The 16,227-nt window shown below is 42.9% G+C and overlaps 1 protein-coding gene across 1 annotated transcript in view; it reads left to right on the forward strand.

Moving 5' to 3' along the window:
- The window catches only part of LOC137383270 (cytochrome P450 3A21-like), a 59,862-nt gene extending 43,915 nt beyond the window's left edge, over window positions 1-15,947 (forward strand). The window contains exons 9-13 of the mRNA XM_068055812.1: window positions 234-327; window positions 1,066-1,226; window positions 4,222-4,448; window positions 15,130-15,292; window positions 15,475-15,947. Of these exons, the coding sequence (XP_067911913.1) occupies window positions 234-327; window positions 1,066-1,226; window positions 4,222-4,448; window positions 15,130-15,292; window positions 15,475-15,570 (741 nt within the window). The 3' untranslated portion in view covers window positions 15,571-15,947. The remainder of the gene's footprint in view (window positions 1-233; window positions 328-1,065; window positions 1,227-4,221; window positions 4,449-15,129; window positions 15,293-15,474) is intronic.
- Window positions 15,948-16,227: the final 280 nt, after the last annotated feature.

Raw genomic sequence — 16,227 nt, forward strand, 5'->3', positions numbered from 1 at the left:
CAGGAACTCCCTCCCACACACCCTGGAGGAGTCTTTGGGTATATATGGGTTAGTGAAAGGCTTGACTGCTCTTCTCTGACTAGAATTCAGGATGGATTTTTTTCCCCTCCCTCTGGAGGCAATATGTTCTACTTCCTACTTTCCAGCCCTCTGGAATTTCAGGATTGATGACTTTAATCCTGTTTCTGTGCCATCATAGCTGAGTTCTCACATTGTTTTTTTTTAACTCTCAGGATCGAGTGGATTTTCTGCAGTTGATGGTTGATTCTCAAATAACTGATACCAGCTCCGGGAAGCAGAATGGTGACGGCAAGTCAACGGACAAAGGTACCATCAGTGGAAAGCTTCTCATTCCCTTCATCCTTGTTTCTTTCTGCTCCTGAAGTTATTGCTCCCTGTTCAGTTATTGTTGTTCCTTTTTTATCACTATGGTCTACCCATACCCTACCTTGCTGGCAGTTGAGACATGTGACCTGCTCCTAGCCCCTTAAACCCCAGTGAGGGATTATTTGAGAACAGTCTGGGGAAGCATAACTCTGCTGGGATTTGTAACCTCTCTCGCCCGACTGGGAATTGTCTGGTTTCTGGTCGGTGTTTCCACACTGTCATGGGTCTGAGTTTGGAAACTCCGGGTAATGAGGGAAATTGCAGGCACACATTAATCATTGTTACACCCTTGTGTGACTGGGCAGTGGAGTTTCAGTGTGCACTACCTGCACATCAATCCTGTCAATGCTGACTATCCTGCAAAGGCATAAAAGTGGTGCTGGGCAGGGGAGTCAGTGGGGAGTAAGATTTGAAATGTCAATCTGACTATTGTTCTATGGCAGTATAAATCTAGCTTGATAGATATGTAATTCCACTACGGTTGGAGGGTATTTAGTCAATAATTTGGAGTACAAGTCTTTAATTTAATGTTCACAAGCACAGTTATGGAAACAGTGCTGTAAGTAGTTGGTTCTAAAAGTTTTTAGAGATACCTGCATTGAAAACCCAACATTTTAAGCCTCTGTGTTGCAAGATGAGGTTTGTGGTACAAATTCTAATTTTTCCAATTCTCTGCAGCTTTGACTGACACAGAGATTCTGGCGCAGGCCATGACCTTTATCCTTGCCGGGTATGAGACCATCAGCAATACATTGTCATTTGTCGCATACAATCTGGCTACGCACCCGGACGTGCAGAAGAAACTGCAGCAGGAAATAGATGAGGCTTTTCCCAACAATGTGAGTCCATGAGAAAGAACGTGAAATAACTTGCATTTCTATAGTGCCTTTCATGATCTCAGGACATCCTGAAGCCCTTTACAGCTACTTTTTGCAGTATAGTCACTGGTGTAATGTAAAATGTGGCAGCCAATTTGCACCCAACAATGTGACAAAGACCAGATAAATATTGGCCTGAGAATTCTGCTCCGGGATGTTTTACATCCACCTGAGAAGGGCCTCGGTTTAATGTCCCATCTGAAAGACAACATCTCTGACAGTTCAGCACTCCTTCAGTACTGCGTTGGAGTGTCTGCCTGGATTATTGTGCTCATGGCTGGAATTTTACAGCCCCCGCCCCCCACCCTCGGGAGTGGGCTTGAGACGGGGGGGGGGAGGCGTAAAATCAATTGGAAGGCAGGGGGTACTGTCCAATTGCCAGCCGCCCCTGCTGCCATTTTACCAGCAGTGGGGGAGGTTGAAAATGTCCTGCCCGCCCCAGGGCTCTTGGCCAATTACTTGTCACTTAAGGTCTTCCTCCTGCTGCCGCTTGTATTTTACAACACTGTATCACGCGGAGGGCACCCACCCCCATCCCCATTGCCCCAGCAGCACAAGCTACCCCCGCTGGAGCACCTCCCCCCACCCTCCTCTTGACCCCCAGCCCCCTCATCAGGGCCAAGCCGATAATCCCCAGGAAGGCCTGAAACCCCACTCCCCTTTTTGGAGACCGCGCCCACGTTCCTATTCTGGCTGGGACTAAAGAGCTGCTGACCCTCTGGTCGGCAGCTCCTAGAGGTGGGACTTCATGCCTCAGAGGCAGAAGTCCTGCCTGAGGCCATTTAAGGCCTGGGCCACGCAAAATCTCTGCCTGGCTTCCAGGCCCGGTAGAGGCAGGCTCGCCCCCAACTATTATGAATGGAGTTCATTTCCTATGGTGTTCAATCACCAGCAGCTGCTCTACTTTCCTGTGGCCTTCAAATGTCCACAAGGTGGTGAGTTTAATCTGCTTTGAAGTCAAATCCTTTCCAGGTCTTTGATGAACAACTGTTCAGTAAAATCTTTGTGGGGAGGGAGAGAACAGCCAGGAGAACTCTCTATTGTTTCCATCCTGATGATGATGATGATGATGAGCTCACATGAAGTGAATGACCTCATTTACATTGCATTCCGTTCTAGACTCCAGTGTCCAACATCCCCGGATAATGTGAGAGTCATAGATTCAGAGTCATTACAGGAGAGAAGGAGGCCAATCTGACCATCGAGTCCATGCCAGCATTCTGGAGAACAATCCAATCGGTCCCAATCCCCCACTTTATCTCCATAGCCCTGTTAGTATATTTCCCTCAAGTGCCCATCAAATTTTCTTTTGATATTATTCATTGTCTCTGCTTCCACCAACCTCGTAGGCAGTGAGTTCCAGGTTATTACCACCTGCTGCATAAAAAATTTCTGTCTCACATCCATCCCCCCTGCATCTCTTGCCCAAAACCTTAAATCTGTATCCCCTAGATCTTGTACATCAGCTAATGGGAACAGCTTTTCTTTGTCTACCCTATCCAAACTGGTCATAATCCTGTACACCTCTCTCAAATCTCTCCTCAATTTACTTTGCTTCAAGGAAAACAAGCCCAACTTCTCTAACCTAACGTTGTAGCTAAAATCCCCCATCCCTGGAACTATTCTGGTAAATCTGTTCTGCACCTTCTCAAGGGCCCTCACATCCTTCTAAATTGTGGAGACCAGAACTTGATGCAATACATTAATTGTGGCCGAAACAGAGCTTTATAAAGGTTTAGCAAAACCTCCCTGCTTTTTTATACTCAATACCTCTATTTATGAAGCCCAAGATCCCATCTTCATTTCCTTCTGCATTCCCATCCCCCCAGCCATTCTTTATTGAGTTATTTTGTTCTTTTCTCCACAGCCCCACTCACCTATTTAGATCTTCTTTCATCATTATTAACCCGTAACAGACGGCAAGTAGACAATCTGCTCTCTGTCTTTCTGCGTTGCTCTGAAATAGCCGACTGTGAGCTATGGGAGAATGGCCATTCCTGTACGAAACCTAGTAGTTTCTTCCATATATTTCTCTCCCTGCACCCCAGACTGTCAGTTTCTGTCACCCATTCCAATTATTGTATTAATCCTGTGTCTTAGAACTACAATGTATTTTTCCTATTTTTTTCACCTCATCTGCTGTCTGGCTCTAACTTACTCCATCCTATCCTCTTGCATAATCTGACGTTCCTGACCCACGATTCCTTAGTGTCCACCTCTTTGGGTAACATTACATCACTGATGGCAATCTGTGAGAAGAGGTAAGTATGGAGAAGCCTGGATTTTATTAGCATGCATACTGTATATTAATCAGCTAGTCTCGGTTCTTGGTGTTTTTATCTAAAATGAATTGAATGTGATTGAGTAACACGCTGGCATCAACATTTCCAACCCAAATAGATGCAGCTGAAGTCCATTTACAGATGTGCTGAGCCTCCTAATCTACACAGTGCCCACAATGTCAAGCTCTGCCCTCTGCCTTTTATTGATTGTCATTATGAATATAAAGCACTGAGTGGTCTTTGCTCTGTTTTGTGCTCATGACGTATTACACAATCTTTACAGCACAGAAACTGGCCATTGAGCCCAACTGGTCCATTCCAGTGTTAATGCTCTGCCTGAGTCTCCTCCCATCCTTCATCTAATCTCACTAACATATCTATCTGTGCTATCTGTCTCAACCACTCCTTGTGGTAGCGAGTTCCACATTTTAACCTGTCTCTGTAAAGACGTTTCTCCTGAATTCTCTTTTAGATTTATTAGTGACTCTTTTCTATTTATGGCCTCTAGTTCTGGTCTTCCCCACAAGTGGAATTATCTTCTCTACCAATACACAATAACAGAGAATGTTTGTTTCTCCTGCCCTGTGACAAAATATTTTAACTTTCTGGATTGCCTCCCACCCACATTTTAACTAATGTCCTGTTCAGTTGTTAAAGTGTTTTTCTGTGTGAAGGCTCCTCCCACATATGATGGGGTGATGCAGTTGGAGTATATGGAAATGGTGATATCTGAAACCCTGCGACTGTACCCTCCTGCACCCCGTATTGACAGAGTGTGCAAGAAAGATGTCCAGCTCAATGGGATATCCGTTCCAAAAGGGACTGTAGTCATGGTGCCCGCCTACGTCCTGCACCATGATCCAGCATACTGGCCAGAACCTGAGGAGTTCAGACCTGAAAGGTAGGTAGTAATGACTTTTGTCTATGTCAAAGCGTCACTCGCACTGGACAGAACAATGTTCTCTTTGAATAGCAACATACACACCTACTTTCCAGCAAGTATAATGATCAAGAGCAGATACCAGCGATGTTTCTCGATTGAATTCCACTGACATTGGGCTATCAAACCCTCCCAGGGATGTACAGCACGGTTTAGATGTACAGGAAAGCTCCCTGTACACTGTCCTGTCAAACCCTCTCAGGGCAGGTACAGCATCGGGTTAGATACAGATTAAAGCAGCCTCAAAATATAGCAGTGTTTTCACAACTCTGACTGAGGCCAACTAACTCAGCACTGAACAAACATCAAATTTTGGACTTTACTGTTTAGTGTGTTAACGAACTTAACCATCAAGAAAATTTTGTTATTTTTTAACTGAACCTGCACCATTAGTTTTCTTACTTATCAGCACGTGTAAAAGCACTTTGGGGATGTTGGAATTTGTATTGGAAGAGCCACCTACCACCACAGAAATGACCTACCACCGAGAAAGAGCCAGTTGAGATAGCTTCAGATATCATCATCTTGTAATGTTAGTATTAATACAAACCATGGCGAAATCTGACTAACCTCTTCCATGTCTAGAAGCCCAGATATATGTTGTAATAAAACCTCCAAAAGGAATCTGACAAAGGTCCGTGCAAGAGCTTGTGGGCTCAATAAAGGTTTATTAACTTTTAACAAATTTTCTTGAAAGTTTGTTCAAAGTTTATCTCATAGAATCATAGATTGGTTCCAGCACAGAAGGCGGCCATTTGGCCCATCAAGTCTATGCCAGCTCTCTGCAATGCAGCTCAGCCGCTTCCACTCCCCTGTCCTTTCCCCATAGCCCTACAAATATTTTCTCTTCAGGTTCCTATTCAATTCTTATTTGAAAGTCCTGATTGAATCTACCTCCACCAGACCCTCAGACTGTGCATTCCAGATCCTAACCACAGACTGTGTAAAATGTTTTTCCTCATGTCATTGTTGGTTCTTTTGCTTTTGATTCTTTTGCCAGTCACCTTAAATCAGTGTCCTCTGGTTTTCAGTCCTTCTGCCAATGGGCAGTGGTTCTCTCTGTCTACTGTCCAGACCCCTTATGATTTCGAACACCTCTATCAAATCGCCTTTTAATCTCTTCTCTGAGGAGAATATCCCCAGTTTCTCGAATCTATCCACGTAACTGGAGTTTCTCATCATGGAACCATTCTTGTAAATCTTTTCTGCACCCTCTCTAAAACAGTCACATCCTTCCGAAAGTGTGGTGCCCAGAATTGGACACCACACTCCAGTTAAAGCCAAACCAGTGTTTTATAACGGTTCGCCATAACTTCTTTGCTTTTGTACTCTATGCCTCTGATTATTAAAGTCCAGGATCCCATTTGTCTTTTTAACCAGTTTCTCAACCTGCCCTGCCACCTTCAACAGTGTATGCACATATACCCCCAGGACCCTCTGCTCCTCCACTTCCTTTAGAATTGTCTCCTTTATTTTATATTGCCTTTCCTCGTTCTTCCTACCAAAATGTATTACATTTCTCTGCATTAAATTTTGTCTGCCACATGTTCCCTCATCCCACCAGCCTGCCTATCTCCTCTTGAAGTCCATCACTGTCTCCTCACAGTTTTCAGTACTTCCAAATTTTGTGTCATCTGCAAATTTTGAAATTGTGCCCTGCATTCCCAAGTCCACGACATTAATATAAATCAAGAAAAGCTGTGGTCCTAGTTCTGACCCCCAGAAATCACCCTCTGTGCCTTGTTCCAGTCCATTAAACAACCATTCATCACTACTCTTTGTTTCCTTAAACTCAGCCAACTTGGTACCATGCTGCAACCAAGGATAGGCACCGACATGTTGCACCATGGACATTTGACAAAATTATTGATGCAGCCATGGACATGGGGGCAGTTAATCTGTATATAAAGTGTATAGCCAGTCTAATGCCGTCAAAACACATTCCGATTTAAAACACGTTTCTCCTTATAAATAAAGTAGCTAAGCAGACAAATATCAATGGGTAGCAGCACAACTGTATTAGCTAGCTAGCACGGAAAATAGTATGCAATGCCAATGCGAATTACTTTTGTTGGCAGAATAGAGCTGACTACATCATGTCACAGGGTGGTAGATGGGCCTTATTGGATTTGGAGGTGTCAGGAGTGCAAATTCATCCAATAAACCATGAAACTTAAGGAGAGGATTGTTATTGTGGTTATTGAGGTGAGGCAGTAGGAAAATCAGCAATAGGAAGATGGCCTATTTCTCACACTGATGTTGTCAGAAGACAATTTAGCCCATGGTCAATGTTTGTGCAACTTTGCCACCTGTTTGTAATACGTGTTGAAGACAGGGCATCTAAAAAAGGGTAGTGAATGCCAAACCAGGAGAATTTTATTGGATGGATCAGAATGTACTTCAGAAGAGTAATGTAAAACAGAAAGCAGACTGGGGCAGGAAGGAACAGAGAACTTAATGGTAGGTAGCCTAAACTAAGACTAGTTTATTCACCTTGACAAAAGTCTGTCCTGGATTCGAAAATAGAAAAACAACAGAATCTCTCATGGACAAAATGTCATTTGCTCACCAAAGCTAGTGGCAAAATTAGATAAATACAATTACAAATAAAGAGCACCCTTCAGTTCCTCCAATATAGCGATTCTCTTAAATTCGCTTATGTCTATATCTCAGTTCATCACTATCGATTCCATTTCACCTCTGACAAGATAATTATTAACACAAAGCTTTTCTGCAAAATGTTGAGTGGCTGTTATTGCATGTATTATTCAATTACAAAATGTTTAGTCACTAGCTGTAAGATTGTACTCCAGACTAACCAATTTATGTCCAAGCCAAATCGTTTGCCTGTTAGCAAGGGTGTACTTGTAAGGTAGTGTAATTATATGATGCAGACAACTTTCAAATGACATTGGCCACTCAGATTATCTGCCCTCAAACTGGATAGTAAATGCAGTAACATTGCAGTTACTGATCTTTGACATACTTGTAAAACTTGTCCTTTAATCCAATTCACAACAACAAAAATCAGTTAATGACTGTTTCTAACATGGTCATTGAAACATAATAAATTTTTACTATGTCTTCCCGGACAGTTTATAAAACTGCAAAAGCAGAATGGAATTTGTCAAGGAATCACAGACTGTTCATCATAAATTAAGGTTTATTAAAGCTATCTGTTACATTGGCGAACGCTGGCAACTGACAGGATTTCATGTCGCGTTTGCAGACGTCTTTAAAGTGGAGACATGGACGGCCGATGGGTCTGATACCAGTGGCGAGCTCGCTGTACAATGTGTCTTTGGGGATCCTGCCATCTTCCATGCGGCTCACATAGCCAAGCCATCTCAAGCGCTGCTGACTCAGTAGTGTGTACAAGCTGGGGATGTTGGCCGCCTCGAGGACTTCTGTGTTGGAGATACGGTCCTGCCACCTGATGCCAAGTATTCTCTGGAGGCAGCGAAGATGGAATGAATTGAGATGTCGCTCTTGGCTGACATACGTTGTCCAGGCCTCGCTGCCATAGAGCAAGGTACTGAGGACACAGGCCTGATACACTCGGACATTTGTGTTCCGTGTCAGTGCGCCATTTTCCCACACACTCTTGGCCAGTCTGGACATAGCAGTGGAAGCCTTTCCCATGCGCTTGTTGATTTCTGCATCTAGAGACAGGTTACTGGTGATAGTTGAGCCCAGGTAGGTGAACTCTTGAACCACTTCCAGAGCGTGGTCGCCAATATTGATGGATGGAGCATTTCTGACGTCCTGCCCCATGATGTTTATTAACTACGGTATATGGGTCAGCAGTATCCTGTTTTCACCAATATCACCTTACTTTTGTATTCTTGGGGAACATTTTAGTGCTCACTTTTGGAGATTCCTTGAATTTACATGCCTATTTTCCTCTTAATACAAGTTCTGGGACAGTGTGATTCCAAATGGATAGCAACAGAATTGTAACATTTATTTAGAAATGAAAGTCCAGTAACTTTCAACATGTCACTGAACTTGTGTCCCAAGTAATAGTAATGCGTGCCAGAGCATCAAAATCCGGATATTCCCTAATTGATGTTTGCCATTTTAAAATGAGTTTACATAACACAAGCCTTTAAACTTGTATTTTAAAATAACCTAGCTGCTAAGTTATTTTAAAACACAAGGTTAAAGGCTTGGAGCAGCAGTGTCCAACCTTTTTGTGTGGGGAGCCACAATTTTGTCTTACATAGGGGATGGCGAAACAATTTCAGAAAGATAAAGGCATTAAAAATCTTACTATTAATCAAAACAACAACAAATGTGCATTTTTGTGAAGAAGCTTTAAATGAGAAGATTACATTATTGACTTACTTTCTCGTCACTATGTTGGACAATGACTTAGTGAGATACCTGGCAGTTTTTTGCTTGCAAAAGTAGTCAGTGTCTTCCTGCATACTATGTAGTGATGCAGAGTTTTCCAGATAGATGTCTTGATTGCTTTCTGTCCCTCCTCGCTCTGTCTGTCTGTCTGTCTCTCTTTCTCTCCCCCCCCCCCCACCCCGTGTGTCCCCCCCTCTCTCTGTGTCACCACTCTCTGTCTTCCTACCTCTGTGTTGTCCCCCAAATGTTGTCCCCGCCATGTTGTCCCCTCTTGTGTTCCTCCCTCCCCTCTCTGTATTGCTTATCCCAGTATCGTCCCCCTCTTTGTGTTTCTCCCCTCCATGTCTTCCCCTCTCTCTGTGTTGACCCCCCTCCATGTCATTCCCCTCTCTGTGTCATCCCCATGCTCTCTGCCCTCTCCCTCTGTCCCGCCAGCTCTCCTGTCCACTCTCTGTCTCCAGCCCACTCTCTGTCTCTCCAGCCCACTCTCTCTCACTCCCACCCACTCTCTTTCCCCCCCCCCTCCCTCCCACTCACTCACTCAATCTCTCTCTCTCTTCCCCAGACTCTCTCTCCTTCACTCTCCCTCTGCCACTCTCTCTCCCCCACTCTGTCTCTGTAACCCCCACCCCCACTCTCTCTTTCTCTCTCTCCTTCACCTTCTCCCAGACTATTGCTGAGAGCAGGAACAGCACTTTTGAATGTTGGACAGATTTGTGGTTTTCAGGTGGACTTAAAAAAAAAATCAGAATACACCAGAATACCATGAATTTGCTTGAAGTTCAGAAGTGCTGTTCTACTTCAGAACCTGTCAGCTCTGAAACTGACACTTGCAATTTTTTTTTTAAAGCCGGTCTGAAGAAGCTAATGGGGAATTTCTCATCTATGAAATTACCAGTCAAGGACCCCAAAATTGTTTACTACGGACACTGGTGCCTGTGTACGGACACGCCACTGACTCCTGGCTGCAACTGTCCCTTTTATTCCATGGGCTGACAAGCCTGTTGTGTGGCATTTTGTCAAATGCCTTTTGGAAGTCCATATTCACCACATCCACCGCATTACCCTCATCAAACCTCTCTGTTCACTCACCAAAAAACTCAATCAAGTTAGTTAAACACGATTTGCCTTTTACAAGTCAGTGCTGGCTTTCCTTAATTAATCCACATTTGTCCAAGTCACTGTTAATTTTGTTCCAGATTGTCATTTCAAAAAGCTTTCCCACCGCCGAGATTAAACAGACTGCTTGTAGTTGCTCGGTTTATCCTTGCACCCTTTTTTGAACAATGGTATAACATTTGCAATTCTCCAGTTCTCTGGAACCACCCCTGTATTTAAGGATGGCCAAGTGGCAGTTGTTAGGTATCTAAAAAGAGAAAGGCACAATATACTGTTTGCGCTGAGGGAAGGTGGGGAAAACAGGAGGTGCATGGTTATACCATCTGCAGCTTGTAAATCAGAAGAGATTGTGGGATGAGGGGGTGTGGGATGTGAGAAAGTGGATTCAGTAAGAATGTATTGTCATCTGCAATAGTTTCAGCCCCACTGCTGGCCATGGCCTCAGCAATGCCACTCCAAAGATTGCTAGCACTGTTTCCTCCAGCGGGGTGAAGACATGTTGTTCCCTGCCGGTTAGGTGCTGCTGTCTACGGTTATGTGCCTGTGAGAGAGGGAAATAGGTCAGTGAATGCGGCGCAATGTGTTTGGGCGATGTACCTGTCACAGTTGAATAGCAAGCTGTGAGATGTGGATGTGAGGCTTGCAGCAGTGTCAGTGTGTGAGAATGAGGTGAAGCTATGAATGTGTGTTATGAGTGGTAGTTGATAGAGATTGTTTCTGGCTGAGTGAAGGGTGGGTGTTTAATGGAGCAGTGTCTGACACTAGTGGTCCAGTTGCAAGGATGTGGCATCTAAAGATGCATTCACTAACCGTGACCATTCAAGTGAGGTCACTGAACTTCTTGCAACTCTGCATCCAGGTCCTGGGGGCTAGTCTGCTCACATTGACTGCAATGGCTATCTACTCCCATTGCCTTCTTAATGCTTGTCTGGAGGGCCTCCTGGTCCCCTGTGGGTAAAGAACCTCCCTCCTCCTGTCCATCTCCTGCACCAACAAGACAAGTAGGTTGAGCCAGATTTCTGATTGGTCTCCTTGACAAGACACACCCAGCCAGATTTCTGATTGGTCTCCTTGACAAGACACACCCAGCAGTTTGTCAGGAATGTGTAATTTGATCCTGCCTACTGTAGAGCAATTGAAGGTCTCTGCATTGTGTAACATAGGAAGATAGAAAAATTTAGGGCACAGAAGGAGGCCATTCAGCCCATTGTGTCTGTGCCAGGTGAAAAAGAGCTATCCAGCCTAATTCCACTTTCCAGCTCTTGGTCCATAGCCCTGTAGGTTACAGCACTTCAAGTGCATATCCAAGTATTTTTTTAAATGCGATGATAGTTTCTACCTCTACCAACCTATCAGGCAGTGAGTTCCAGACCCTTACTGGTTGAACCTCTGTGTGAAAAGGTTATTCCTCAATTCCCCTCTAATCCTTCGACTAATCACTTTAAATCTATGCCCCTGGTTATTGGCCACTCTGCTAAAGGAAATAGGTCCTTCCTATCTACTCTATTTAGGGCCCTCTTAATTTTTTACACCTCAAATAAATCTTTCCTCAGCCTCCTCTGTTCTAACAAAAACAACCCCAGCCGATCCAATCTTTCTTCATTGCTAAAATTCTCCAGCCCTGGCAACATCCATATAAATCTACTCTGTATCCTCTCGAGTGCGATCACATCCTTCCTGTAATGTGCCGACCAGAACTGTACTTAGCTGTGGCCGAACTCGTGTTTTATACAATTCTACCATAATGTTTTGGCTCTTATGTTCTATGCCTCAGGATCACAAGTGTTAACATTTGGACAAGGTAAAGCACAATAACATGTTTGATATCATTAAATTTATTGCGATATTTGTGTTGGGTCGGGTCCGGTGCGAAAAAAAATTAAAGGACACGGTCCCGGATCGGGTTCGGGTTGGCTGTTGTTGGGTCGGGCCCAGGTCGGGTTTCAATTTTATACCCGAGTAGGCTATTAAAATAAAAGACTTTGTACTCTACTTAGTGGGCTAGTTACTTCTTTGCATTTTATGCTTTTTTTCCCCTTCTGGAAGTGATAAAAATTCATTCATTCATAATGACTGGGGCAAGATCAATGTTACAACTTTAAGGCAGAAACATTAATTAAAATTCAACAACCAGGTGAGTGGAATTCCAGTCCAGGACATGAGGCATGACCTTCCTACAGGGTGTGCCTTTGTCATTTCCAGAGCCTAGGTCGATGCCGGGTGCTCCGTCTGGTCTCATTCTTACTTGACTTTTCTGTCGCAGTTTGATACAACGATACAACTAAGTGGCTTGCTAGGCCATTTCAGAGGGTAGTTAAGAGTCAATCAGATTGCTGTGGGTCTAATGTCACATGTAGGCTAGACTGGTGTCACTGAACTGTATTTATTTTCTCCTCGGATTAAAGCAGTGTACCTTTACCACTCTGTTTAAAAACAGGGTGTGCCTTTAAAAACTAAGAGGCACAGTGTTCCAGCTGCACTTGTTACCTAGCCAACTGCAGGAGCGTGAGGAGGTCACATGGTATAATGTTTCAATTTAACTATGTGCAAAAAACAGTTAAAAACAGTTTTTGAGAGACACCAGTGAACAAACAAAGAACAGTACAGCACAGGAACAGGCCATTCGGCCCTCCAAGCCTGCGCCGATCTTGATGCCTGCCTAAACTAACACCTTCTGCACTTCCGGGGCCCATATCCCTCTATTCCCTTCCTATTCATGTATTTGTCAAGATGTCTCTTAAACGTCGCTATCGTATCTGCTTCCACCACCTCCCCTGGCAGCAAGTTCCAGGCACTCACCACCCTCTGTGTAAAAAAACTTGCCTCGCACATCCCCTCTAAACTTTGCCCCTCGCACCTTAAACCTATGTCCCCTAGTAACTGACTCTTCCACCCTGGGAAAAAGCTTCTGACTATCCATGCCGCTCATAACTTTGTAAACCTCTATCATGTCGCCCCTCCACCTCCGTCGTTCCAGTGAAAACAATCCGAGTTTTTCCAATCTCTCCTCATAGCTAATGCCCTCCAGACCAGGCAACATCCTGTAAGCATGCTTACTGAAGGAAAGAGCTGTCTAATTCTCTCAGCAGAGATTCTGCAATGAGCTACAGGCCATGTTAATTGCTTAAAGAGGGAAAAAACCCTTTGAAGAGACCATTTGTATTGCTGGAGGTAGCAAAATTCCTTTTCTTTACTTCCAATCTAAGAGTCTTTGTTTCAAGATTGTCTCTGTCTTGACTGACTGAGTTTGCTGGAATTTGCAGTAAAGTTTCTACTGAGAGACTGTCGGTTTCAAAATCGGAGTGGACCCATTGCTATACTCATTGTTTAAAGAACTGTTTGAGGCCTGCTGCAGCCAAAGTACTTTGAGTGTCCATCTAATGAAAGAATGCTTCATTAAATATAAGCGACTGACGATTTTAAAAATTCAAGTAGACCTATTGCTGTGCTCATTGTCGAAAGAACTGCGTGATGCCTGCTACAGCTGAATGCCTATCTACTTAGAGACTGCATCATCAAATCTGCATGGAGATTTTGAGTGGCATTTGATTATTTTTACATTTGGATACCTCACCTATCAGGAACGTAACCCACAAAGACTAACAACCCAGTTATTTAATAAAAGCAAAACACTGCAAATGTTGAAAATCTGAAATAAAAACAAGAAATGCGAGAAATACTCAGCAGGTCTGGCAGCATCTGTGGACAGAGAAGCAGAGTTAATGTTTCAGGTCAGTGAGTTCTGATGAAGGACGACTGACCTGAAATGTTAACTCTGCTTCTCTCTCCACAGATGCTGCCAGACCTGTTGAGTATTTCCAGCATTTCTTGTGTTAACCCAGTTATTTATTTATTCTCAATAAACAGCTAATTTTTAAAACATAATTTTTCAAAAAAGAAACCAGTTAACTGTTGATTTTTGACATGTGTATGAATGGGGAGTTAGGTTAAAGTAAGAAGTTATAAGGTTCTTAATAGCGTTTAACATTTAATTTTAAATAAATAGTTAATTTGTTGTTGTCTAACGATACCTGGTTTGCTCTATTTTATTCTGGAGATTACTAGAGGTTCAATTTGGCTGTTTTCTGGTTGGGTGGCAAAACGTTAATAATATGCTGCAATCTGTGGAATGATGCGACTGAATTGACAGTGCATCATTTCTGCTTCGATCGTAACACTGGGTAGGACGGCAGATTTCCCTCCATATAGGACACTAGTGAACCAGATGGGTTTTTATGACAAAATGGTAGTTTCATGATCATCATTAATGAGACTAGATTTTTATTCTAGATTTATTAATTAATTGAATTAAAATTCCCCAGCTGCCATGGTGGGATTTAAACACCTGTGTAATTGAGCCTTAGTGCAGGCTCAGGATTACTGGTCCAGTGACATCACCACTGTGCGACCTGTTTAGGATCTGACTGAGCAGATGAATTGTGATGGCCAAATAGCCTTTCGCATCCCTAACTATCTTGTGATCCTGTAAAAACAAATCTCTGATGACCAAAGCATAGATTTGAATTCCTGCAATCTTCCTTCTCGATCCTCTTTTCTGAGAGTTCCATACAATCTTGATTTTCACATTAAACTGAATGATGGGAAATTGATACTGTGAACCAGATAGAGACAGAGATATATTTTGATTGTAAATTAACATGAACAGTCATCCTGGAAATCATTGCAATTGTCAAAGGTGAGGATCTCAATTTGGGCTTGTTATCCGAACTCCTCAGCTCCCTGTTTCCGACAACAATCAGGCTGTTGCCAATTTCTGAGGGCCCAGCACTGTTTAGGTAGTCGGCTCATTTCAAATGCAAATGTGGGGTCCTATGACATGCGTGGCACCCGAGTTACCATTTTGAAATAGATCTCCACACAGTTGGATGTCAGGTGAGGACAGGATCAACCTTGGCTGTGCTGCTGTTGTTCACAGTTGATTAGTCTACCAACACTCCACAGTCTGGGATCACAGTTCTCAGGATTGGCACCCAGTGAGTGTGCAACAGCAACTCAAGAAACATCAGTAAGTGAAGGAGTTGCTGGGACAAATCTATAGTTGCAGTTTCAAACTGTGGTATTCTCCAACCATCTTTTTGATAAATGCAAACTATAAGAAAGTTTGACTGATCTATTTCACTTGTTTTGCTTTTGCCAATATCACTAGGTTCAGTAAAGCGAATAGGGAGTCTCGGGATCCTTATATCTTCCTGCCATTTGGGATGGGCCCTCGGAACTGCATTGGAATGCGATTTGCCCAACCTACGATGAAGATGGCTCTGGCTTCAGTCTTGCAACGCATGACCTTTGTGCCGTGCAAGGAGACAGCGGTGAGAATTCTAGAATATAGAAATTATCTGAAGGTGTGAATGAATATTGTGAGGTTGCTTTTATTTTTTTGTTTTTTGAAGTGAATACTGATGACAGGGAATAATGAGATGGAACAGGACCATCTATCACTGCAGTCAAACCATCTTTTGACTTCCTATCACCATTACTCTTTCTATTCTAGATCACATTAGAACTGGAAGTTACAAGAGTGTTGCATTCTAAAGAACCCATAATTCTGAAATTCATGCCACGAGTGAATGCTGATTCAAAGGAATAAAGCACTCGCACCATGTGGAGCTGTGAAAATGTGTAGGAGAATGTACATCTCAAACTCAAGATAATTAGAATTTTGCACGACTAATGAAATGAAAATACGTTGAAACTTACACACTCAATAAAAATATATAGGATGGGAGAAAACAATAAGGATACACTGATAAGCATCTATAACCTATCCCCAATTGTTAAGACTGGGAGAGTCACTGTTGTTCAACAGAGATACGATAAGAGTGATTATTCAATAGGAAAATATCTGTCAACTATTAATGTCTGATCAATTGAATGTTGCAAAAATGTATTTTAACCTTGGATATTGAAAGGAATTATTGATTGCAAAACTATTTGACTATGGACAGTCAGTCATTCCAATATACTCATTGTTTTCTATAGGAAATTTGTCTGTAAAAAATTTCGTAAATTAGTCACATATATTTTCACTGCTTTTTAAGCAACATTGCATGTCTAACAAACTTCAAATAAATTTAAAATTGTTGAGTACAATATCATGTTTCGGCTACATTGTATTGAAAGAACGTTGCAGGATTTTTCTTGGAATATCATTATGAAATGGTTCTGTGGCTCACTGGAAAACACTCTTGAAATAGAGCGAGTGTTTCTGAATTTGGATCAACACGCTGGAATCCAAATAGAATAA

This window comes from Heterodontus francisci, chromosome 24 (genome assembly GCF_036365525.1).
Source record: "Heterodontus francisci isolate sHetFra1 chromosome 24, sHetFra1.hap1, whole genome shotgun sequence".
NCBI lineage: Eukaryota > Metazoa > Chordata > Chondrichthyes > Heterodontiformes > Heterodontidae > Heterodontus > Heterodontus francisci.